The sequence below is a fragment of the Syzygium oleosum genome, unplaced genomic scaffold (genome assembly GCF_021117445.2).
Source record: "Syzygium oleosum isolate NSW1041296 unplaced genomic scaffold, Sole_v2.1 Sole_v2.07, whole genome shotgun sequence".
Classification (NCBI taxonomy): domain Eukaryota; kingdom Viridiplantae; phylum Streptophyta; class Magnoliopsida; order Myrtales; family Myrtaceae; genus Syzygium; species Syzygium oleosum.
The window spans coordinates 11205430-11231893 of NW_026607491.1; the positions used below are offsets into that span (position 1 = coordinate 11205430).

Here is a 26464-nt window from a genome sequence, read left to right on the forward strand (position 1 = left end):
ATTTGAAACTTCACTTTATTTTATTATTGAAAATATTGACAATTTTATCTTAAAACGTGGAACGAGGCTCATTTTACTCGCATAATTCCGACGGGCATTATGTTCGTCTAATTTTTGCTGTTCTCAGTTCAAAATTGTGTCAGGTATTGTTTTTGTCCTCCTTTACATTAATTTTGTCAGATATTGTTTTTGAGTTTGAATATCTATTTCATGATTTTTTATCGAGGAGTTTATTAATTTTGCTATTTTCAGATGATAAAAAATCGGTTCTTCCTCCTTTTACATCTTTATAATTTCCCCAATAAAATATATATAAAAAAAATCCCGCGCTATGCAAAGGTAAAAAAAAAAAGAAAAACGTCTGGTTCGGATTGGGGTTTTCTTACACGAAAGTCAAACATAGTCAGCATTTGGGCCAAAAGAGAGACAAAAACAGTTAGCACGACAGCCTGGCATTGCACCTATATTTATGTCTCGACGCCTGCGGCGTGCAAAACTCTGATTCAATCCGTGGGAGCGACGCGCTGGGGCCGCTGCGTTCCGACCATTCGCCACCGCCCGGGGACATGGCCGCGCGATCCCTCTGGCGTTCCCGCGCCAGGTTCCTCGCGGTCGTCGGCACCGCCGCTTGCGGCGGCGCCGCGGGGGCGGCGGTCGCGGCCTCCGACGATCCGGCCACCGCCTTGAAGCTCTGCACCGTCGTTCCCGTTCGCCTCGCCCGCGACGCCGCCACCGCCGCTTCGATTGCCTTCGGTATGCACCTTCGCCCCCGTTATTGCCTGTATGACCATGTCCTTCTTTTTTGCCGTATCCGCGAATCTGAATTACTCGTGTGCCGACGACTGCTTCAGAACTTATATTACGAAAGAACATGTTTGTTTCGACACAGCGTAGAGTGGTTGTATTTGAAAACGCGAGCTTTAACCACATACCGCCCGCTGCTTTTTGCCTGCGACCTCTCTTGACTGCACAATTCCAAAGTATTGATGATGCTTTTCGATGAAAGTTATCGCTGTGCAAGCCGGATTTGACAATGAACTCGAGAAGTTTATAAGCTGCGCGAGGAATGGCATGGTCTTTGGAAGGATTGGATCTGATGCAATTGAATTTTCACCTTCATTGAAGTGGCTGCTCGTGTGATAATTGGATGTGTTGGCTGTGTGATATTCGTGTACTACGTTTGACACGAAATATTAGGTGGAATTAGGGACTGTATTCAAGCCAAATCTTGTATTACCAGAAATATTATCGGTCTCATATAATTATGGATCTTTTTTGTCATCTACTTGCATTAGCATGCAAAGAGAGATTGGTTCTTGATTCGTTGATGCATTCAGTTGTGCTGGGAACTGTAACTACATTCCAAATACTCTGTTGTCAGGCCAAATTTTGTTTCGTTTAATAATTTACAAGTGTGATTGATGTGGCTCGTTGTCTATTCAAAAACACGTTGGTTCTTGTTTCTTTGGTAAATTAAATTGTGCTCTGTAACTAGATTACCAGTACTCCCTGTTGGGACTGCCAGAGGGTAGTGAAGAAAGGTCAAGAGTTAAGCACGAAGTTCATCTCAGATCAGCACTTAAGCTTCAGGAATTATGTTTCAAAAATGGAGGAATATATATCAAGCTCGGGCAACATATTGGACAGTTGGTATGCTATTGATTTTGCTTCTTTAGATGCTATTAGGCAATCTAAGCACAGTACTTCCTCTGGTATCTTTTTCACGATAATCTTAGACACCTGAGTAGGATATATGTAGGAGTTGATTTGGAAATCAACAAGTAGCATTACCGCTGTGTTAATTTATACAGGAGTATTTGGTACCTGAAGAGTATGCCAAGACAATGAGGGAGTCTATGTTGAACAAATGTCCAGTTTCCTCCTATGATCAAGTGCGGGAAGTTTTTAAGAAAGAGCTTGGTGAGACACCAGATAAAGTATGTATTCTTGTTGTAATATTTCGTAACTGGAATCATATGCATTTGCCTATGGTCTCATACGCTCTTTTTAATATGTTGAGTTTGCGTTAATTAGTTTGACTAGTGTCCCATGCATACGCTCGCGTATTAGTTTCCACATGGATGCTTCATTTTTCTCGGTTTCTCTAGTATCACTGAGCTATGCTTTTTATTTCTCCAGATTTTTACTGAATTTGATCCTGTTCCGATAGCAAGCGCTTCCCTAGCACAAGTTCATGTTGCCCGCACTCCTGACGGCCTCAAAGTTGCCGTGAAGGTTTATTTTTTCATCATTTTTTCATGTTTACTCACAATCTTCATATGTTAGGCAAAGATGCAAGTCATGCAATTTCTTATACTTCTCCTAGATACTTCATGTACTGACCTGATTCAACAAAATTTATGATGATCAGGTGCAGCACACTCACATGACGGATACTGCAGCTGCAGATCATGCTACTGTTGATTTAATCGTGAACACTCTACATCGTATCTTCCCCAGTTTTGATTACAGGTAGATCTTTAGCAATATATACGTTATCCTTCTAAGGAAGAGATTACAAGGAGTCTTTATTGCTGCATCAATATATGATTGCATACGTGTAAATATCTATTTTTTTTGCTCGCCGCGTGTAATGTCTATGTAAATATATAGGTTTGTGATTTCATTCATAGGTCGTCTTTTCTGGCAATTTAATTCATTTCCTTAATAAAGGTGCCGGAATCATACATTTAGCCACATTGCTTTTTGGGCCCAAGTATGTTGAATGTGATCTCTCATTTTTCTCACACAGGTGGCTGGTTGATGAAATGCGTGAAAGTCTGCCAAAGGTAAGTTGGTTTTAGGACATCTGAGCTTCATGGCTTTTTCCTAATGCATGTCTTTCTCGATGGTGGGTTACAAAGAACAAACTTTGTTGAAGTTGAATACTGTAAAAGCAGATTGCCAAGGGCTAACTCTGGACTGTCTGCACACTATAATTAAACATCGTATCTATGCTATGTTGACTCTGATGCTGCAAAATATAGAAATAAGTGGCATATTTTTTAGAGTCACCTCTGACATTGTTTGCTTGTGAGTTTTGATGCCTCAATCATTTGGGAGCTTTTCTGAAACTGTAGGTTTCTCTCCTTCTATCTGTGCATACAATATGTGAAAATGCCTGCATATTGCCTAAGGGAACTTTTCAGACCTGCTTTCCACCAGTTTTGATTGTATTTCTCATTTGAAGAATACTCTCCCAAAAACCTCTTTAAATAAAGTGCGGCTGGGAATGAGGTATTTCTTTTCCGAGTGACTGCACCGTAATGTACATCATTCTCTCTTCGGTGTCTATTGTGCTGTCTCGTAAACCTGGAAGGTTACGGATCTTTTCATCTAATCTCAAGATCGGAATATTTTCAGTTGGGAATTAAGATGTGCAAATATCGTGTGAGGAACATGATATTGAAAATGTTATACCTTTAATCTGTTCATCGGGGAAGGAGACTTTTCTAATGTAGCATTCATGTAACTGTTATGCAAATATTATTGTGTTGGGAAGCTGTATCACATGATTGCTATTTCTTCTAAATATGGCTATCAGGAGCTAGACTTCTTGGTTGAGGCAAAGAATAGTGAGAAATGTATGGATAACTTTCGGAAGCTATCTCCCCACATTGCAGACTATGTTTATGCACCGAAGGTATATTGGAACCTAAGTACCTCAAAGTTGTTGATCATGGAATTTATGGATGGTGCACAAATAAATGATGTGAAGACCATTCGGAAGCTTGGAATTCGGCCAAGTGAAGTTTCAAAGCTAGTAAGTTCAAATTTTCTTTTACGCATTGATATGCTTCTTAGTAACTATTTATCACAAAATAGGTCGCCTAACTCATTTTTTTTAATTTGCCAAACATGCAGTATGTGCAACAGTTAAAAAGACACTGTTACAATCACAAAATTTTTCAATTTAGTTTAGCAAAGGGGGGATGCCGGGGAGGTCTTTTAACTAAGTGGAGTTATAAATTGGTTTCTTAAAAGTCACTGTAGAATTATGAAAACTCCTTTTTAATGTGACTGCAAGGGAAGAGATCGAAGTATGTCTATGGTTTAGACTAGTTGGAATTGAGTTTTTTACCTGGCTGGTGGAAAGTGAAGTTGATGATTGGGAGAAAACACAAACTTTGGATGACTTTTGGCTCATATTTCGCAGGTCAGTCAAGCTTTTGCTGAAATGATGTTCAAACATGGGTTTGTCCACTGTGATCCGCATGCTGCCAATTTGATAGTTCGTCCTATGCCTTCCAGGAGTATTTTAGGTGATCTGCTTTCTTCTTGTGTTGCATAACATTTACTTGATTTGATAAGTTTATTTCTCATAAATTGTAAAGAGAAGTTCAGATATCACTAAAGGTGGGAAAATGTGGTCTTTGGGGGCTCTGTGGGATTCGATCATACTTAGATAGATGATTTAATCAGAATGTTGTTGGCATACTCACATAAGACTGCTAAATTTATAATCCGGGATCTTATCAGACGTTGAGTTATTCTGTAGGAAGCATGAGCTTTTCCTTGTGAAACTTTGGTAGTTTGATGTACTTTTTGTAGATCAAGAAGAAAAGAATTGGAGGACCTTTCTGAGTTTAATCGGAAAGACTGTTTCACTGCACAAATGCAATATCATACTTGTTATCGTAAACAATTAGAGGAAAACTTAACAATGTATCTCTAACATCCACCTGGCCATGTTCTATGATGAGATGGTTCTCTTAACATTACCATTAATTTTGTCATGAGCAGCTAAATACAAGAACAAGTTTAACTTCCGTAAGAATCTCAAGTTCCTTTTATTGATGCTTTCATCTTGTATCTGAGATTCTTTCTCTGTTCAAAGTTGTCTGTCCCCCTTGTTTACTTTGAGAAGGACTCGATACATTCACCTAAGTATCTGGAGTATAAAATGATGACAATCCATCTCTTGCAAAAGTTCACAAATCAAATCGCAAGTTTTACACAGGTTCACATATGAAAGCACTAGGTCTCATATTATGTTTTTGGTTCTTTGTGCTAACATTCTGCTCTTTTCTTTCTACAATCATTTAGGTAACAAAAAACCACAGTTGGTACTTTTAGATCATGGTCTCTATAAGGAGCTTGACGTGTCTACTAGGACTAACTATGCTGCTCTTTGGAAGGTATATTACCTCATTACTTGCATAATGCGGTATACATGAGTTGATTTTTTTTATGATGTTTTCACATTTTGTGTAATATAGGCACTGGTTTTTGCTGATGCTAAAGCAATAAAGGAAAATAGTGTGAAGCTGGGAGCAGGGGAGGACCTTTGTGCACTATTTGCAGGAATTTTGACCATGAGGCCGTGGAATAGAGTTATTGATCCTGCTGTTGACCATTTGGTTATACAAGGCAGTGAGAGTGACCGTTCGGAGATACAGGTGATTGTTTTCCCGAATGCCACTGATTGTGCTTGTTGGGATCTATTTTTTCTTCTAATCGTATTTACTTTTCCTTTGTTACTTATGCTCAGCACGATTATTTTATCAGGTAGTAACATGACACTCTTTAACTTACTCTAGCAGATGTACGCATCTCAGTATTTCTCAGAGATCTCAGAACTTCTGAGAAGACTGCCTCGAGTAATTCTACTGATGCTGAAGACAAATGACTGTCTACGAGCTGTAAACAATGCACTGGTATTGCATGGCTACCTCTTTATTTGCATTTATAGAATCCTGTTGTGTTGTTTAACCTTTTGGGCAATTTCTGCCTCCGTACCATGTACATAGTCTCCTGTTGACAGTAGTAGAACTTGTCATATTGGTCGTGTTTGTAGTGAGCCAAATGAAGCCAAATTATGGCAAGCCCCCTTCTGTCCCCCTCATCTGAGTAATGTATCCTGAATTATTAGTTTCATATAATATGCATTTTGGTTGATGAGAGTGGATATGCCCCTATTGTCATAATACGGGACTACTTGACCTTAATTGTCAGTAAGACTATTAAAATCCTGGAATTAGAGTAAATGATAAATATATTCTCTCTGATTTTGGCATAAATTCGGTCTGCTCTCTGATGTGCTGAATGTATTATGAAAATGTCCTTTCTGCTGAGAAGAGGAATAAGGACCATGCAACTGCTCTGGTAAACAGCTTGTAGCTTTTGCTAGGATATTGGTATCTCCAGTTTTAGAGCTCATTAGAACGCAAGGTAAGTTATTAGCAAGATATCTGAGAAAATTACCGGCTGGAGGGGTACGAGGACGCTTGTGTTACCTGTCTTTGTGGACCGTATCGTCATTGTATTTTGCAGCTTATATTTTGGAGAATTGTTTATAATGTAAATTAAAAAAGTTCAACTAATTGTGTGTCCTCCAGCTAAGCTGTGCCTTTTAACAGTTGCAGGGATCTTCACTGGAGACATTTCTTATCATTGGGAAGATATCTTCAGAAGCAGTTCTTGAGGCAAAGAAGTACGAAACAAGATCCCTCTTACGCCGGTTGTGTGTCTGGTTGGAGGAAATGTCGGTGGAAGCTCGTCTTTTCGGAATGCAGTTGGCCCTGTGGCTTTTACAACTTCGAAAAGCTTTGCCCTGGTGAAACCATAATAACTCACTTAAACAATGATAGTTCCTTGTAGTCTTTTACCCTTCTCTGAACATTATTTTTATGACCTTCACCCGAATTATATTCTTTCTCTCCATGGTTACGATCTCTTCATTCACATGGAGGATTCTCCATCCCGGATCGACAGATCAAGTTTTTATATAGGAAACAAGCAAATAATTGATGTCAATCTACCTTGTAGCACATCGGCAACTCTTCATTTTTTGAGATCTCCCCATGGGGTGATGTGGGAGAGCTACTGTAATAACAAGTTTGATTCTTTTGGAGGGACTCATATTCGGCGCTGTTAAATGAGATGTCTGCTTTCATAATTGCTTGATCTTAGCCGTGCAAGAGAATGTGTTCTGTCTCTGTCATTCACAGTTTATGTTGTGAAGCTTTCTTACGGCCCGCAAAGTAGTTTGTTAGAAGTTTCCGGCTTCGGATGGATTTGGAAAGCGACGGGACTGTCGCGTCACATGTTGCTCATTGCTCAATTTCGGGAAATTGCAAACCGGTCGAACTCAAAACCTTGCAACCATTGTTTTCTCAGGTTTCTGTACCTGAAAATTACCTTTGTTAACACAACGAGGCAGCTTTTGAACTAGTAGCATGAGAAGCCAACACGTCGCGCTGGTAAAGGAGTTCTTTTTTGTCGAAACTCGAGAAAAATACCGAAATACGTTCTCATTTTCGACCCGACAGAATAATTTACTGCAAGATCATGGGGGGAGGCACATCACATTCACATCCCATCTTCCCCATCAGTTTCAACTCATGACTGGCTCGACCTTCGTGCCGGTGGGGGGGATTAATGACCGTAGGAAATTCGATTCAAAGGCCCCACGTACAATGCAAGTGGCCGTGGTGGTACTGACGTGTAACGCCCCCAAATTCAAGCGCCGACGCTAGACAGACCCCACCAAGCTCCGGTTAACAACCAACCCACCCCAACTGCCATAAGTTGCATTTATTGACAACAGCCTTAGCTAGGGCAACAAAAATCTCCTATGCGCCCGGACCGTGTGAGTGCGAGCCCATTTCGTCTCGGCCGTCGAAACATCACGGGCTGGGATTCTTGCGATCGGACGGCCGAAGCTGGAGCGGGCTCGCACGCGCCAGGCTGATGGTTGGGTGCGCACATCAACAACAGTACCCGGCGTCGCAGATTCATCGACAATCCTCTTACCACGACCTCTTCTTCATCACTCCTCACGACGACGACCCATCCTAACCAAAACAGACAGCAATTTATGGAGCTGGAACTGCGCCGATCGAGTACACGACAACATTAAATCTATTTTTTTCTCGACATTTATATAATTACTCAAATTCTGCAATTCTTACACCAAATTTAATGAAAGTTTCCATGATCGCATTTAATATGTCGTACTCGACGAAACCATAGTGGCGTATGTGTGCGTGTCTCTCTCTCTCTCTTCTTGAACACAACCAACCACGAACACACTCCGTAAAAGCGGATCGCATTCCGGTCGACATTCTCTCCGAGAAAATCGGTGAATTACTTCACCACCGAAACGGAACTGCTTCCGTCCGGAGAAACAGAGGGCTGGGTGTTTCAGGAGGAGGAGGAGGTGGAGGAGATGGTGGGACCAGGGAGGCCTCAGTTCGTCCTGTTCGGCTCTTCCATAGTGCAGCTCAGCTACAGCAACGGCGGTTGGGGCGCCATCCTCTCCGACGTCTACGCTCGTAAGGTTAGAAAAGATGCCGTTTTGATCCTTACCCACTTCGTTTCGTTTGATCAACTGTTCTTGGTTCGATTTTCGGAGTGTTTCGTCGTGTGAATAAATACGTCTGTTTTTGCGCATTGATGGCGTTCTGTGTGCTGGGAATTTGTCCGTACGCACCAACCCTTGATCTGACGGGCTGAACATGTAGAATTCATGGTGTTTTGCTCATGGATTAATGATTACCCGATCATCGCAGGCTGATATAGTGCTGCGAGGATACTATGGATGGAACTCGCGCCGCGCCATCGAGGTCCTCGATCAAGTTTTTCCAAAGGTAATGCACAAGCATTTGTCTCCTGGAATTTGTTTATGCACCAAGGCCCGTTTGTTTCGCGAAAAAAATGAGTGATTTGGAAAAAAATTTCTCAAGAATAAATGCATATATCGCTTGAAATAATTAGTTTGATGAAAAATATTTTGGAAAATATATTCCAATTCACTTATTTTTCGCAAAACAAACGGAGCCTAATCCTGTGATGATATAGCACCTCCTGTGATCAAATGTCATTTGTCCAATTACTTGTGCATTTTGTACTTACTGTGTCCTTGCCGTTGGTTACGATGTGTCTAGCCTGGTAGAGGAAGTGGAAAATTTTTATGGGCATGCATTACTTTGGAGAAAATCTGTGTCTTTGCAAAGGAGTGAAACCTGATGGATGATGCCGTACGTACCTTGACTGTTCTTGTGCATATTAACAGTATCACCTTTCAAATGGTTCTCATCTGCGGTTATCATCGTGTCTCCAAAGCAATTGAGAATGGTTGTCTTTATAAGGAAGTACGTGCATTGAGCGTAGTTATGTTTGGAATTCGAAAGGGGCATGAGTCTGCTTGAGTGAATCTCTTCTCAAAGGCTCAGTTACTGAGCTTGCTCATGTAACATTAGACTGCTGGCCAGTAGTTTTCAGAGTTTTGGCTGTAGTATACTCTGTGTTAGTCCTAAAGAATCTCAGCTGTGTAGTTTAAGTACTTGGTAAAGACGTCTTATATATAGCGAACTTAGCTTTTTGAAAAATCTCTTCTGTGTTGCCTAAATCCTGGTATTTGAACAAAGGGTAAGCTCAATGAAGTGCAGTGCTCTGGGATGATCTTATGGGCTTTCTCACATCGTAGTTCTAACTGGTGTGTTCTTCATTTTTTTTCTAGGATGCAGCAGTACAGCCTTCCCTGATAATAGTTTATTTTGGTGGTAATGATTCAATGGGGCCTCACTCATCTGGCCTTGGCCCACATGTTCCTCTTCATGAATATGTCGAAAACATGAGAACGATTGGAGAGCATCTCAAGGTACGTAATTTGCATCCTGAGATGAAATTGTCATTGTCGAAATTCATTTTGCCCTTGCATTTGGTGGGGGCTTGTGGTGACCGCAACAGTGTGGTAGTGCTTTGATGCCAGAACATGCTCTTCTTTTTCTTTATAGTGCAACAGTGAATATAATCGATGAAAAGCCCTTTGGGGATGTATACGTGTTTACTATCTTTGTAAGATTTTGAGAATTATAAACTTGACAGTCCTTTCTGTGAGAAGGCTTGCCAAGCTTCCCCGCTTTCATTGACAAGAGGTCATGGAAGAAAGAAATTCCGGCTTTATTTGATGTGCAGGAAGAAATAATACATTCATAGGCATTTGATCTGAATTCTAGGACTAGCTCTTTGAGGATGTGCGCGCTTATATTGTCTCAGTAAGATCTCAATAATCATACAGTTAATTCTATCTGTGAGAAAAGTCGCCAAACTTCTCCACTTTCATAATTAAGATTTTTTGCTCTGCTGAAGGAAAGAATGCTTTCACAAGCATTTGATCCTAGAATTTTTAGTCTATTCAGTATTCACTGTATTTTAAGAAGCGTTATACTATCCTATCACGTGAATTAGATTCTAATGGCTATTTATATACAGAGTCTTTCTGATTCAACACGAATTATATTTCTTAGCTGCCCTCCTGTCAATGAAGACAAAGTTCGTCAAACCTCAAGGTACTCCAATGCATGGACAAATCTCTGGTTTTCTAACTAAATATCAATCATCTAATGGCATCTTTATCTTGAAATACAGTGAGTTTTTCAGTGAGCTAGTACGCACGAATGAGTTGTGTCAAATGTATTCGGAAGCATGCTTAAAGCTGTGCAAGGAGATTGGGGTGCCAGCTGTTGATCTTTTCAGTGCAATACGGAGAAGACCTGATTGGCTCAATACATGCTTTACGTATGTCCTGTGATAATATTTACTGTTCTTCATGCGGTCAAGTGTATTTTCCCGTCATGTTTACACTGCATGCTATTATTAGCATTAAGCTAAAGTTGCAGTCGGCTCATACTGCTGAAAACACAGGATGAAATTTGGACCATCTTGGTAAATCATGAGTCCTGATTGTACAGATCATTGGTTTGTGAGGCACGACACTGTCAAATTCAGGCACAATCATCTGTCAACTTCCATCACTTTCTTGTCCAGATTGAAGATTGGATCACATCAATGCGTTGAAAGTGAATGAGTTCTCTATTCTTCTTCACAGGGACGGTGTCCATTTAGCTGCTGAGGGCAGCAAGGTGGTAGTGGAGGAGATACTGAAGGTGCTTAAGGAAGCAGAATGGGAGCCGTCTCTGCATTGGAAGTCAATGCCTACCGAATTCGCAGAGGATTCGCCATATGATCTCGTAGCTGCCGATGGAAAAACAACATTGAATCCATCGGAATGGACATTCCACAGGGCAATCCAGTGGGATTAGGTCGCTGAACAGTCTCATGCATGCTTTGCGCGATCCATATTGACGGGAGATGTATGATGGCACGAGAAGGAAGGAATTGAGAATAGTATGTCCAACAGGTGTTGTAGGGTACTGCTCAGATGAAGTATGTTCCAGATTCTTGCCAGATTATCTTCTTTTCAATAATGCGTCGTCTTGTCATGATTTGACGGCCTAAGATCAGATTGTTTTTATTGATTGACCTGAGGTTAGCGGTTACATCAGACTACTCTTAGGAGGAGACATTTTATGTGTTGTGAAAGCAGTTTTGACTGCTGAAGATAGCGTACCCGAAGATCCCGGATGTCGCAGTCGGCGTCTCTTCGGTTAGTCTTGAAACTTCCCAAGCCTTTCAAAGAAACCGAAGAGTGGCGAACCGGGTTTCCATCTGACTAGGCCAATCGAAAAAAGGCATTAAGTATCGAAAAAGAAAAGCAAGAAACGTAGGCCTCGAGCGACCTCCATTCGATAAGCTCAGCTTGATCTCTATCCTTTCTCTATATAAAATCGCTCCTCAAAGAAAATATGTCCTGGTGTGTTCTTGCGGTGGTATAATCCGTTGCCGCCGTCATCGTCCTGAGTACTGAAATGATTCAGATAGATTGAAGTGAATGAAGAGATGAAATCTGGGTGTGGTCCGAATGTTTTGGAAAAAATAGGGAAAATTACCAAAAAAGTCCTAAACCTTTTGCAGTTGTGCCAATTCAGTCCTAAACCTTTTGCAATTCAGCCAATTCAGTCCTTTTGGCCGGCCGGAGCTGACGTGGACGCCGGCCGGCGCTAACGTGGACGCCGGCCGGTGACGTGGCAATATTTTAATATTTTTTTCGAATTTTTTTTTCCTTTCTCTTTTTTTTTTTTTTTCTTTTCCTTCTTCCCCTGGCCAGTGCAGCCTGGGGGAAGCTCGCGGGCGAGGTCCACTGGGGAGGCTCGCCATCGCCAGGCAAGGCGAGGCGACCTCGCCCAGCCTCGCCACGGCTGTGCGACGGCGAGGGCGGAGCTCGCCATGGCTGGGCGAGCTCTGCCATCGCCTAGCCATGGCGAGCTCCGCCCTCGCTGGTTCTCGCCAGTGCCGACGAGGGCGAGCCTCGCCGTCGCACAGCCACGGCGAGGCTCGACCTCGCCAGATCGGGGCGAGGTCGAGCTCGCCCGGCCATGGCAAGCGGCCGGCGAGGGCGACCTCGCCCAGATCTGGCGAGGTTGAGCCTCGCCGTCGCACAGCCACGACGAGGCTCGACCTCGCCAGATCTGGATGAGGTCGAGCTCGCCCGGCCATGGCGAGCGGCCGGCGAGGGCGACCTCGCCCAGATCTGGCTAGGTCGAGCCTCGCCATGGCCGTGCGACGGCGAGGCTCGACCTCGTCGGCACTAGCGAGGGCCGGCGAGGGCGGAGCTCGCCTGGCCATGGCGAGCGGCCGGCGAGGCTCGACCTCGCCCAGATTTGGTGAGGTCGAGCCTCGCCGTCGCACGGCCATGACGAGGCTCGACCTCGCCAGATCTGGGTGAGGTCGAGCTCGCCCAGCCATGGCGAGCGGCCGGCGAGGGCGACCTCGCCCAGATCTGGCAAGGTCGAGCCTTGCCATGGCTGTGCGACGGCGAGGCTCGCCCTCCCCGGCACTAGCGAGGGCCGAGGGCGGAGCTCGCCATGGCTAGGTGAGCTCTGCCCTCGCCGCCGCTGGGCGACGCCGAGCTCGCCCAACCATGGCGAGCTCCACCCTCGCCGGCCCTCGCCGTCGCACAGCCGTGGCGAGGTTGGGCGAGGACGCCTCGCCTTGCCCGGCGACGGCGAGCCTCCCCAGTGGACCTTGCCGGCGAGCTTCCCCCTGGCCAGGGGGAAGAAGGAAAAGGAAAAAAAATTCAAAAAAAATATTAAAATATTGTCACGTCACCGGCCGGCGTCCACGTCAGTGCCGCCCAGCGTCCACATTAGCTTCGGCCGGCCAAAAAGTCTGAATTGGCTGAATTGCAAAAGGTTTAAGACTGAATTGGAAAAAAAAAAGGTTTAGGACTGAATTGGCACAACTGCAAAAGGTTTAGGACTTTTTTGGTAATTTTTCCGAAAAGATAAATCAACATGCTTTTTGCAAGAGGACGACCGCAAAATGATATGATTCGTAGCTAACCAAACTTTTTTCTAAGACAAGGTAGGCTTTTGAAATAGCCCTCGTTCTTTCATGGAAATATAGTGTTTGATTGGGATGACTTCCTCCACGGTCAACGATTTCGATTGGAGAAACTTGAACGGAAATTTTCGTCCAATTGACCTAAACGAGTCGACATCATTTAGGTCAATAATTAGGTGAAGTCAACCCCTAGTCGCCTTATGGCTTAACCTATGTCTAACTTACATGATTTAATCAAATATAATCTATACGTAAATCACGCTGAAACTATTCGACATCCTCATTTCCTTCTTCTTCTTTTTTCTATTTTTGGAGACCATTAAAATTGTCACCCAAGCTCTGGGAAAATTGTCGGGAAGCCGTCGGAAAGTCTAAACATATTGCACTTTTACCAATTCGGTCGTAAATTTACCATGAACTAATTTTTTTACCACCAAAAACTCCAAACTGGTACACATGCGATAAATTTATTCCAAACTAATTTTTTGATCACCGAAAAGCCCACCTGTACACTTGTGATATCAAATTAGATTACTATTACAAAATACCACAAATTGATAAATATGTGACAAACAAATGATAAAACCCCAAACTAGTACACCCGTTAATTGCCACGTGTCATCAAACTCAACAATTTGATGGCAAAATTTAACGGAAACTGACGGAGAGTAACACTACAAAAAAACAAGAGTTTTCCAACGAAATTTCCAACGAAAAATTCGGCAAAATTCGTTGGAAAACGAATTTCCAACGAAATTTGTGACGAAAAAAAATTTGTTGGTAATTAGTCGTCGCAAATTTTTCCGACAAAAAATTTAAATTTTCATTGGTAATTTGCAACGAAATTTTTTCGTTGGAAAAATTTCGTTGGAAAAATTCGTGGGAAACATTCGTTGGAAAGTTCGTTGGTACTAATTCGTTGGAAAAAACGTGGCAAAATTCGTTGGTAATTTCCAACGAAATTAGCGACGAAAAAAAATTTGAATTTTCGTTGATAATTTCCCACGAAAATTAATTCGTGGCAAAATTCGTCGCTAAAAATCGTTGGAAAAATTCGTTGCAAAATATTCGTTGCAAAAATCGTCAGAAATCCGCGAAATTTTCCGACAAAAAAAATACAATTCTCGTTGGTAATTTCCGACGAAAAAAAAGTTCGTTGGAAATCCCAAATTTTTCCGACAAACAATTTTTTTTTTAAATTTCCAACGAAAAAAAAATTCGTTTGAAAACGCGAATTTTTGCGACAAATAATTTTCGGTGATAATTTCCAACGAAAAAAAAAATTCGTTGGAAATCCCGCATTTTTCCGACAAACAATTTTCGTTGGTAATTTCCGACGAAAAAAAATTCGTTGGAAATCCCTCCTATTTCCGACAAACAATTTTCGTTGTTAATTTCCAACCAAAAAAAAAATTCGTTGGAAATCCCCAATTTTTCCGACAAAAAAATTTCGTTGGTAATTTCCGACGAAAAAAAAATTCGTCGGAAATCCCTCATATTTCTGACAAAAAATTACAATTTTCGTTTTTAATTTCCAACGAAAAAAAAAATTCGTTGGAAAACCCGAATTTTTCCGACAAACAATTTTCGTTGGTAATTTCCGACGAAAAAAAATTCGTTGGAAATCCCGAATATTTCCGACAAACAATTTTCGTTGTTAATTTCCCATGAAAAAAAAATTCGTTGGAAATCCCCAATTTTTTCGACAAAAAATTTTCGTTGGTAATTTCCGACGAAAAAAAAATTCGTTGGAAATCCCTCATATTTCCGACAAGAAAATTGCAATTTTCGTTTTTAATTTCCAACGACATAAAAATTCGTTGGAAATCCCGAATATTTCCGACAAGAAATTACAATTTTCGATTTTAATTTCCAACGAAAAAAAAATTTCGTTGGAAATCTCGCATTTTTCCGACAAACAATTTTCGTTGGTAATTTCCGACGAAAAAAAAATTCGTTGGAATTCCCGAATATTTCCGATAAGAAATTACAATTTTCGTTTTTAATTTCCAACGAAAAAAAAATTCGTTGGAAATCGCGAATTTTCCGATAAGAAATTACAATTTTGGTTTTTAATTTCCAACGAAAAAAAAATTCGTTGGAAATCACGAATTTTCCGACAAGAAATTACAATTTTCGTTTTTAATTTCCAACGAAAAAAAAAATTCGTTGGAAATCCCCCATTTTTCCGACAAACAATTTTCGTTGGTAATTTCCGACGAAAAAAAAATTCGTTGGAAATCCCGAATATTTCCGATAAGAAATTACAATTTTCGTTTTTAATTTCCAACGAAAAAATAATTCATTGGAAATCGCGAATTTTTCAGAAAAACAATTTTTGTTGTTAATTTCCCACGAAAAAATCATTCGTTGGTAATTTCCGACGAAAAAACAATTCGTTGGAAATCCCGAATATTTCCGATAAGAAATTACAATTTTCGTTTTTAATTTCCAACGAAAAAAAAATTCGTTGGAAATCTCGAATTTTTCCGACAAACAATCTTCGTTGGTAGTTTCCGACGAAAAAGAAATTCGTTGGAAATTTCGAATATTTCCCACACGAAATTACAATTTTCGTTTTGAATTTCCAACGAAAAACAAATTCGTTGGAAATCGCGAACTTTTCCGACAAACAATTTTCGTTGGTAATTTCCGACGAAAAAAAAATTCGTTGGAAATCGGGAATTTTTCTCACAAACAATTTTCGTGTTAATTTCCAAAAAAAAAAAATTCGTTGGAAATCTCGAATTTTTCCGACAAACAATTTTCGTTGGTAATTTCCGACAAAAACAAAATTCGTTGGAAATCCCGAATATTTCCCACAATAAATTGCAATTTTCGTTGTTAATTTCCGACGAAAAAAAATTCGTTGGAAATGTGGGATTTTTCCGACAAAAATTTTTCGTTGTTAATTTCCAACGAAAAAAAATTCGTTGGAAATCGCAATTTTTTCCAACAAAAAATAGCAAGTCTCGTTGGTAATTTCCGACGAAAATTTAATTCGTTGGAAAAATAATATATAAATTCATCCTTATTCGTTGCAAAAAATCGTGGGAAATCCGCGAAATTTTCATCCAAAAAATTACAATTTTCGTTGGTAATTTCCAACGAAAACAACATTTGTGGGAAAATACTTTGCAAAATTTGACGCTAATTATTCGATGCAAAAATCGTTGGAAATTCGATTTTTTTCCATCAAAAAAATTCAATTTTCGTTGGTAATTTGCAACGAAAGCTATTCGTGACAAAATTCGTCGCTAAGTTTGCGACGAATTTTGTTTAGCGACAATTTCAATTTTAAATCTAATTATTATCAATATTAATTTTTTTTTGGTAAGAAAGCAATATTAATTTCTACAATGCATAAGTTGCAAAGTCTCATATGATGATATTCGATTTTCAATCTCATAATACGAAGAGGCAGCTAAGCACTAATGAACATCAGGTAATACATTCAAAACATTGAAAGAACGCGGGACAACCATAAAATATTGATAGCTTTGGTACTCGAGAATGAACTAGAAAGGACTAACAATAAAATTATCAGCATCATCATCATCACCATCACCATTCGCCGCATCATTTTGTGGCTCAGCATTATGCCCATCATCAATTGGATTAATATGAGGTAGAGGAGGAACCTCATTGCGATCGATGTCGAGATGTCGCATGACAATTTGCATTTGTTGTTGCATCACCCTTATTTGTTCGTCCTTCTGTCCAAGTAAATACTTCATTTCTTCGTCCTTCTGTACAAGCAACTGCTTCAGTTGGCTCAATTCTTGGGTTATATGCTCCTCATGTCGTGTCCTCCTTGAAACAGCTGCATTGGAGGATGAAGTTGCACCAACCTTCGATTTGTACATCCTTGACAAGGATCCCATCCCAAATATTTTTTCTCCTTTCATCCCACCCGCTGCCTCCACCCATAATGCCATACTGTCAACCGATGGCTCAGACATGGCACGACCATCACCACCATCACTACCACCATCACCACCATCACCACCACCACCACCACCATCACCACCACTACCACCAGCAGTGCTCATTAAAAGTTCATCATATTTTTCCTATATTAACATTATAGATGGAAATAAAATAAATTCATATATATTACCATAAATATTAAAAACATTCTAGTTTCCTTTAAGTCCGAACTATAACCTTACATACCTTAATAGCTTTTGCTCGAGCGACAGTCCATGTCTTATCTTTTTTTTGGAATGTGCGTTCAAATGTAGCTGTAAAAGTGGGTTCCGTCCCCAATTCATCTGCCTACAAAATATAAACATAAATGACTAATCATTACATTAAATGCACTGACATGTATAAACAGACTTACCATTCTTCTTTTATGCTCCCCGATGCTGATAGAGCCCCCAGCATATGTGGCAGACGCAGACCCGTCACTAGAACTAGAAGCTCGATTCTTCTTGTTCTGTTCACACCTTAGCTTATACTTCTCAGTTTCCCAAGTTCTTGTAATTTCCGTCCAATTGTCAGTTGTAAAAAAGGTCGGCTTTTCATTTTTTCTCTTCGCTCTATTTATCACATATCGCATGTGATCACCGATTTTCTTCTTGAAAATTCTTTTAACCTCATCCTCTTCCATTTCATCCCACGTGAACTTACGCTACAATTAATAGAAAAACAACTGAAAATTATCCACCAGGGTCACATGTCACATATCCATTACAATGTACCAGACAATTCGTGACAAAATTCATTATTGACCATCAGTATGCTACACCGAACTTAGTTTGTGAAGAAAGACAACACTAACCTTAAACTCATTCCACCACAAAGTCTTTACTTCTGCGGGAGCGCTGCTAAAAGTAATAAACTGGCCCATCCAACAGTTATTGACTATTTTATTCAGTTCCCTCACAACATGCGTAGAATCCGTGAATCTGAAAACGTGTTATAACAATACGGACAATGAGACAATGAAGCATATGGATAATTCGCAACATGAACAATTTTATTTACATCGATAATTTATATATACGTAAAAAAATGAAGTACTTACGAATCTCCACATGGGCATATAATGAATCGGGTATCTTCTTCATCATTCGAGTGTTGCACTGAAGAAGAAAGTGGAACTGAAGGAGATCGAATCGGAGATGGAACTGAAGTAAATTCAGTTCGCATGTCCCGAGGTTCTACCCTAATATGTTGTTGAGGGTCGAAGGATGGGCCAATGTGTTCGTGTTGTCCATGAACATGTTGTGGTTGAGGGTTACATAAAAGGGCAGGGGAAGAGGACAGGGTCGGGGACGAGGATGAGCCAGCGGAAGGGGCTAATCTTCTTTGCGAATCCGAACCACGCAGGAGACCTCCACGTTTAAACTGACAAGTAGGAAGGTTAGACAAATATATTTAAAAATATGAACATATATTAGGGACTGAAAATGACATTAGCCATTTTGCTTACCATTTTGTTTAATAGAGCAATAAATAAACTCGACAAAATGAAACAAACCGACTATCGCCTCTGATAAATAGCAATCTTTGGTCCACGTTGAAACAACCTATTAAAATTTGGACCACATCAGATTCCACGAAAAATAAAATGAAGCATATTAAATGTGCAGAACGAATTACAACAAGTATCAACTCTGATGCCACATTTATGCAAATTTATGCCCCAAATATGTTATTTCGCACAGTTCTAGTACAGACCTAAAAAAAAGAACACAAATTACGTTCAATAAGTAAATTTGCCACAAATGCAACACATTAATTTGTTCCCTCCATAAGCATCGTTTTACCAAATTTTATATGTTAACACAAAAATCATTAAAAAAAACGACAACCGTGTCGAAATCATGGCCGCGAGCCCCCCCTCCGGCGAGGTCGCCCGCCACCCCCCTCCGGCGACCCCCCCTCCGGCGAGCTGGCCGGCGACCCCCCCTCACGGTCAGCTCGCCGGCGACCCCCCCCGGCCTGCGGCCAGCTCGTCGGCGACCCCCCACGGCCAGTCGCCCGCGACCCCCCCCCACACGGCCAACTCGCTGGCGACAACCCCCTCCGGCCCCCTCGGTTGCGACCCACGGCCATCTCGGCGGCCACCCCCTACCAGCCAACTCCGCCGCGACCCCCTCCCCCGGCCAAGTCCGCCGCGACCCCCGCCACCCCCTCACGGCCGCGTCACCATTTTATTCAAACAATATATAGTTTAGAGTTACCTACCAGGCTGGGCGAAGTCGACGGCGACGTGGACGACGAAGGCGGCGACGGCGAGGAGGACGGCGACGAGGACGGCTCTGAGGAGATTCGTGGCGATATTGTTCTTGCAACAAAAGTGGAGTCTCGGCGAAAATAGACTAAGTGCAAAATTTCCAACGAATTTAAAATTCGTGGGAAATTTCCAACGAATGTAAAATTCGTGGGAAATTTCCCACGAATTTTTTCAATTCGTTGCAAATTTTCACAACAATTCGTTGGAAATTTCCCACCAAAATTTCCCACGAAATTCAAATTAGTGGGAAATTTCCAAAAATTGTACCCGTTCGCGGGAAAATTGGTGGAAAATTTCCAACGAATTTGTAATTCGTTGGAAATTCGTACGAGTTTAAATTATTTCGATGTAATTCGAGGCAAATTTCCAACGAATTTTAATTCGTTGGAAATGTCCCACGAAATTTCCAACGAAATTGAAGTTAGTGGGAAATTTCCGAAAATTTGAAATTCGTGAGAAAATTCGTGGGAAATTTCCCACGAATTTCAATTTTGTGGGAAATTTCCAACGACTTTGGACGTCGTTGGAAATTTCCTACGGTTTCTCCCACAAATTTCATATTCGTGGCAAAATATTTGCTTATATAATTTTTTGTGGGAAAATTATTTTGAGATTTCCAACGAATTGTAAATTCGTGGGGAATCTTTCCAACAAATTTATAATTCGTTGGAACGTTTTCCCACGAATTTATAATTCGTTGGAAATTTTTCCAACAAAATGGGAATTGGTTGGAAATCTTTCCAACGAAATCCAAATTCGTTGGAAATGTTTCCAACGAAATGGGATGTCGTTGGAAATTGTTCCAACAAATTTCGATTTCGTTGGAAACGGTTCCAACGAATGAAAATTCGTTGGAAATGTTTCCAACGAAATTAAAATTCGTTGGAAATTTTTCCAACGAAATGCAATGTCGTTGGAAAACATTTCCAACGAAATTCAAATTCGTTGGAAATGTCTCCAACGAAATGCAAATTCGTTGGAAATGTTTCCAACGAATTTGGATTTCGTTGGAAATTTTTCCCAACGAATGAAAATTCGTTGGAAATGTTTCCAACGAATTTTCATTTCGTTGGAAATTTTTCCAACGAAATGCAAAGTCGTTGGAAATGTTTCCAATGAATTCCAACGAAATGCAATGTCGTTGGAAATGTTTCCAGCAAAATGCAATGTCGTTGGAAAACATTTCCAACGAAATTCGTTGGAAATGTTTTCCAACGACATTGCATTTTGCTGGAAATTTTTCCAACGAAATGCAAATTCGTTGCAAAATTCTAATATTTTTCCCTACTATTTTAATTCTGTGGCAAAATCTAAGGCTAATTAGTTATGATTCTAATTATAACAACAACGACGACAACAACAATAATAAAAATTTATGAGAAAAAAAACACATGTCGCAATAATAATAATAATTGCACATAAATAGTGAAAAGTATCAAAAATCATATTCTTCATCTTCATCTTCACTTTCATCTGCAGCTTCGTCTTCGTCTTCATCTTCGTCTTCATTTTCGTCTTCATCTACTTCATGCGCATCATCTTCATCATCTGTCTCATAATCAAGTTCTGTAACAACTTCAAAATTTGATTCGCGAATTTCAGTTGGATCCACATCGATCATCGCTCCACATCGATCTCGTAAAGTTAGAATTGTATATTCATCAGTTTCAATCGTGTGACGAACTTTCTCTTGTTGATATGCTGTGTCCTTCCAGTGCTCCTCGATTTTTTTCCGTACTTTGGTTTTACATACAGCCCACCAATCGGCTTTGTCACGTTTCAAACTAGGATATGATGCATAATATACTTGAATTGCTTGTTGTGCTAAGACAAATGGTTCATATTTCATATATCTTTTCTTGTGATTTATTTCAACCAAATTAAACTTCGTATGCACATTCATTCCTTTGACGGGGTCGAACCATATACACTTAAATAACACAACCCGCAAAATTAATGGTCTATGGTACTCTATCTCTACGATTTCATCCAACAATCCATAAAAATCATCTTTCGAACTGCCACCATTGGATGACTGAACACACACACCACTATTCATTGTGGCTTTTCCCATTCCATATGTTCGAGTGTGAAAATTGTACCCGTTTATGAAATATGCTGGCCAAGTTCGTACTCTGGACTTTAGACCCCACGCCAGATGATATAGCAATCCTTGCTCTGTCGCATGATCATGATTACTGTGAACCTAAGGTCACATACGTAATGTCAATAATATATATTTTAATATATGATGTATAAAAAATTCGAATAACTTGCATTTCGTCCACATACAACTTACATATGTTGTGAACCATGTTGCAAATTGTTCCTGGCACAAACGGTCAAACTCATTCGGTGGTAGTCCAAACATTGAATTTTGGAAAATCCTATTAACAAATACCATTTATATATTAGCAAATATTTGACACACAATACATATACTTACAAATGTACACTTACTTGAAGTATGACTCAACTTCTGGACAGTTCAGTAAAATATATGTATGGGCTGCCTGCTTTTCTTCACTTGTTAAGTGCCGAAACTTACTTGCGCCGCTTGGTCGACCCAAATAATTGAAAATAGAGAATGATTTGCAATTGGGATCAATGGGGCCCTCATAATTTCTTCCTGCTCTCCGCCTCTTGCACTGCACGTGCGGCTCAAAATAGTATGATGCAAATGTTGTCACTTCTTCCACAATATATGCATTACAAATTGAAGCTTCGACACATGCCTTATTCTTCACTTTTTTCTTCAAATGATATAAGAACCTAGTTGCAATACAAAAAAATTTATCGGAACATAATATATAATGAAGTAATTTAAAATTTATTTAACAAAAAACTTACCTCTCAAATGGATACATCCATCGAAATTGGACGGGACCTGCAACTTTGGCCTCATAAGGCAAGTGAACTAAGAGATGCTCCATTGAATCAAAGAACGATGGAGGAAATATCCTTTCTAAGTTGCAAAGAATAATTGGAATATCTCTCTCTAGTTTCTCCATGTGTGATGCTTTCAACGCTGTTGAGCAAATATCATGCAGGAAATTACTTAACTCTGTAATGGCGCCCCAAACAAAATTTGGTAAAAGTTCCTTGAAGGCTATTGGAATTAGTCTTTCCATAAATACGTGACAATCATGACTCTTCAGACCTATCAACTTGCATTCATTCAAATCAACGCATCTCCCTAGATTCGAAGCATATCCATCAGGAAATCGCACCGATTTCAACCATTGACAAACGACCCGTCACTGCTCCTTGTCCAATGTATAAACTGCTTTTGGTTTTGGTCCCCCGTCGCTTGCATCCACATCTAGTGTTGGCCGATCGCAAATATCCCTCATATCTTTTCTTGCGTTCAAGTTGTCTTTTGTTTTTCCAGTGACATCCATCACAGTATTTATGACATTATCGAAAACGTTCTTCTCTATGTGCATGACGTCAAGATTATGATGAATAAGATGGGCGGCCTTCCAATATGGTAGATCCCAAAATATACTGCGCTTAGTCCATTTATGTGTACTTCCGTACCCAATAGTTGTGCCGTGAGGGTTTTCAACAACCGTTGGAAACTCCTGCACTCGCTCCCAAATTTGATCACCGGTCAACCTCAATGGTGGATGTGTTCTTTCGATCCTATTCTTGATAAACTCTTTTTTATTCCTTCTGAATGTATGCTTTAGCGGCAAAAATTGCCTATGACAGTCAAAATAGCTAGCCTTCTTACCGTGCTTTAATCTGAATGACTTCGATATCTCCATACATATCGGACATCCTAAGATCCCAGCTGTACTCCATCCAGATAACATTCCATAAGCTGGAAAGTCATTTATCATCCAAAGAAGAGCAGCCTTCATTAAAAATGTTTGATTGGTAGAAACGTCATACGTAGGGACACCTTCATCCCATAGCCGTTGTAACTCTTCAATCAATGGTTGCATATAAACATCTATCAACTTTTTCGGATTTTGCGGGCCAGTCACGATCAATGTCAAAAACATATAAGGTGTCTTCATGCACATACCGGGTGGAAGATTGTACGGAGTTAAGACAACTGGCCAACATGAATAACTTTTTTCCTGATTTCCCCAAATGGGGCAAAACCATCAACACACAGCACCTAACCTGATGTTTCGAGGCTCTATCGCAAACTCGGGATATGTTCTATCAAAATGTTTCCATGCCTCTGCATCTGAAGGATGACACATTAGATCCTCTTCTGTTTCATGATTTGCATGCCAAGTCATGTGTTTAACAGTAGCTTAAGACGCATAAAGCCTTTGCAATCTAGGGATTAAGGGCAAGTAGAACATTTGTTTACATGGTCTACGCTTCTGATTACGACATTGCCGCCTGTTAATCTTGTACCTAGGTTGGCTGCAGAATTTGCAAGATTCTGCATTTTCATCATCTCTCCAATATAACATACAACCCATACTACATACATCAATCCTTACAACTGGAAGACCTAAATTATCCATTAGCTTTTTCATATCGTAAAAGTCACTTGGCATGATGTTATCACGAGGCATTGTTTCCCGCATTACTTCAATAAAAGAGTTGAAGCAATTCACGAGACACATTATGCTCGCCTTGATATTTAAAGCTTCTTGTTGCCACCGATACCTTCGTGTGGTTGTCACAACCTCGCCCATAAAGGTTCATCTGCTGTTTTCAACTCTTCCCATAACCGATTAGATTGAAAAGTTCCATCACACACATTCTCATCAAAACCTGTAACTCCTGCCTCTTCCAATTGTGATGCATGACTAGTTCCCACTTATTCAAGTGTAGGAGTTAAACTAGTACTTGCATGATTCGATTCTGGAAAAAAATTATGGCCTGCTTCATCAAACACCATCCTCTGATATGGATTCAATTGGTCATAATAGCTACATTCTTCCCTAACAAACAATTGGTCGCTTCTTCGATATCCGTCATCAGATATAAATGGTTCACCATGGTAAGTCCAATTATAATAGTTCGGAGTAAACCCAAATCTACAAAGATGTTCTCTAACTATGTCAATGTCTTGAAATTTTCCATTACTGCACTTTCTACATTGACACCTTAACTTATTTCCATCCATGAACTCATATTTATTACTAGCAAAGTCCAAAAATAGTTCCACCCCGATTCGAAACTCATCGGTCAATCCTTGACGTCCAGGTAGGTTCTTATTATACATCCAACCCCTATCTCTTTGCATTGTGTCTGTATAAAAATAAAAAAATTCTCGTACAATATTAAAAATATCATATCTATTGTTTAATATTGTTAATTAAAACCATAAAATTCTAACAATTACAATTTTCTTTTTTACGAAATAATTACTTTCAACTTGAAAAAAATGAAAAAATTACCATGTCAAGAACATTTACCAAGTATTTAACTGAAACCTTTGTAGTAGAAAGTGGTCTATTTGATAAGAATTGCAACGTTCACTTGGATTGCGAGACCTTCAAATGGACACGTACCTGAAATAAAAACAAATGACTTAAAATTAATTTTTTAATTATCTTTTATTTTTTTCTCTTTTTTTTTTCTTTTTCGTTTTTTTTGTCCTTTCTTCTTGGCCGGTCGCCGGTCCGGCGAGCTCGCCTGGGCAAGTTCTGGGCGACCTCGAGCTCGCCGGCGGCGAGGCTGGCCCTGGCCGGAATCGGCGAGGGCCGAGCTCGCCGGCGGCGAGGCTAGCCCCGGCCGGAACCGGCGAGGGTCGAGCTCGCCATGGCCGGCGAGCTCGCCCGTAACTCGCCCGGATCGGGCGAGCTCGAGCTCGCCGGCCATGGCGAGCTCGGCCCTCGTCGGTGCCGGCGAGGGCCGCCAAGCCGCGGGCGAGCTCGAGCTCGTCGGCCATGGCGAGCTCGGCCTCGCCGTCTGCGGCGAGGGGCTGCCAAGCCGCCGGCGAGCTCGAGGTCGCCCGGATCTCGCCGAGGTCCGGGCGAGCCGGAGCTCGCCGGCCATGGCGAGTTCGGCCCTCGCCCGGTCCGGCGAGGGCCGCCAAGCCGCCGGCGAGCTCGAGGTCGCCCAGATCTCGCTGAGGTCTGGGCGAGCTCGAGCTCGAGCTCGCCGGCCATGGCGAGCTCGGCCCTCGCCAGTGCCGGCGAGGGCCAGCCAAGCCGCCGGCGAGCTCCAGCTCGCCATGGCCGGCGAGGCCTAGATCTCGCCCACATCCGGGCGAGCTTGAGCTCGCCGGCCATGGCGAGATCGGCCCGCCGGTGCGCCGGCGAGGCCGCCTCGCCGGCTGGCCGGGCCGAGCTCGCCATGGCCGGCGAGCTTGGCCGGCGAGGCTAGCCCCGCAGTGCGTCGGCGAGGTTGACCGACGGCCATGGCCAGGCCACCGGACCTCGCCCCATGGCCGGCGATCGGCCAAACCAGTGAGGAAAGGAAAAAAAAAAATTTAATAACACCAACAAATACAAATCCAGCGATGAATAATTTTGCGACGAACCGTTTTCGTCGCCAATTATTCATGAAATTAGCCACGACACTTACCGGCGAAAAAGCTTTACCGAGATTGATTTGCGTGTGCACCGATAAGTAATTCGAGAGAAATTAAAGAGAGAGACGGAGAGAGAACAGTGAGGGGATAAGAGGAATCAGTCGACAGAGAGAAATTAGGGGTCGGGACAGATATCAAAAACATCATTTTTCGTATTGCAAATTTGCCACGAATAAAATTCGTCGGAAATTTCCGACGAAAATTTTTTCGTCGCAAATTTCCAACGAATTTTTGCGACGAAAAAATTCGTTGGAAATTTGCGACGAAAAAATTTTCGTTGGAAATTTGCAACGAAATGTCCCACGAAAAATAAAATCGTCGGAAATTTCCGACGAAAAGTATTTCGTCGGAAAATTTCGTCGGAGATTTCCGACGAAAAGTGCTTCGTCGGAAATTTCCGACGAAAAGTGCTTCGTCGGAAATTTCGTTGGAAATTTGCGACGAAATATTTTTCGTCGGAAAATTTCGTCGGAAATTTCCGACGAATTTATTTTTCGTTGGAAATGTCGTTGCAAATT

The 26464-nt window shown here is 41.3% G+C and overlaps 2 protein-coding genes across 2 annotated transcripts; both read left to right on the forward strand.

Annotated features, from left to right (window-relative positions):
• The first annotated feature begins 467 nt into the window (after positions 1 to 467).
• On the forward strand, positions 468 to 6898 carry LOC115664811 (putative ABC1 protein At2g40090). Its single transcript, XM_030586701.2, has 12 exons — positions 468 to 753; positions 1496 to 1650; positions 1812 to 1937; positions 2140 to 2235; positions 2372 to 2472; positions 2753 to 2789; positions 3545 to 3763; positions 4157 to 4262; positions 5047 to 5138; positions 5220 to 5399; positions 5544 to 5657; positions 6360 to 6898. The coding sequence occupies exons 1-12, from the start codon at positions 567 to 569 to the stop codon at positions 6558 to 6560; spliced, it is 1614 nt and encodes a 537-aa protein (XP_030442561.2). The 5' UTR covers positions 468 to 566; the 3' UTR covers positions 6561 to 6898.
• A 1081-nt stretch (positions 6899 to 7979) lies between these two features.
• On the forward strand, positions 7980 to 11380 carry LOC115664812 (GDSL esterase/lipase CPRD49-like). The gene is made up of 6 exons (XM_030586702.2): positions 7980 to 8281; positions 8514 to 8591; positions 9464 to 9604; positions 10219 to 10295; positions 10375 to 10524; positions 10835 to 11380. Exons 1-6 carry the CDS (start codon positions 8171 to 8173, stop codon positions 11046 to 11048), a joined length of 771 nt encoding a protein of 256 aa, XP_030442562.1. The 5' UTR covers positions 7980 to 8170; the 3' UTR covers positions 11049 to 11380.
• Positions 11381 to 26464: the final 15084 nt, after the last annotated feature.

What these genes read in the sequence shown, in the direction of transcription:
- LOC115664811 (XM_030586701.2), top strand. Translation starts at nt 567, where the DNA reads ATGGCCGCGCGATCCCTCTGGCGTTCCCGCGCCAGGTTCCTCGCGGTC. An exon ending in TGCGTGAAAGTCTGCCAAAG is followed by an intron (nt 2,790 to 3,544) that starts GTAAGTTGGTTT and finishes TATGGCTATCAG; the next exon opens with GAGCTAGACTTCTTGGTTGA. An exon ending in CAAGTGAAGTTTCAAAGCTA is followed by an intron (nt 3,764 to 4,156) that starts GTAAGTTCAAAT and finishes CATATTTCGCAG; the next exon opens with GTCAGTCAAGCTTTTGCTGA.
- LOC115664812 (XM_030586702.2), top strand. Translation starts at nt 8,171, where the DNA reads ATGGTGGGACCAGGGAGGCCTCAGTTCGTCCTGTTCGGCTCTTCCATA. An exon ending in AAAGTTCGTCAAACCTCAAG is followed by an intron (nt 10,296 to 10,374) that starts GTACTCCAATGC and finishes CTTGAAATACAG; the next exon opens with TGAGTTTTTCAGTGAGCTAG. An exon ending in TGGCTCAATACATGCTTTAC is followed by an intron (nt 10,525 to 10,834) that starts GTATGTCCTGTG and finishes TCTTCTTCACAG; the next exon opens with GGACGGTGTCCATTTAGCTG.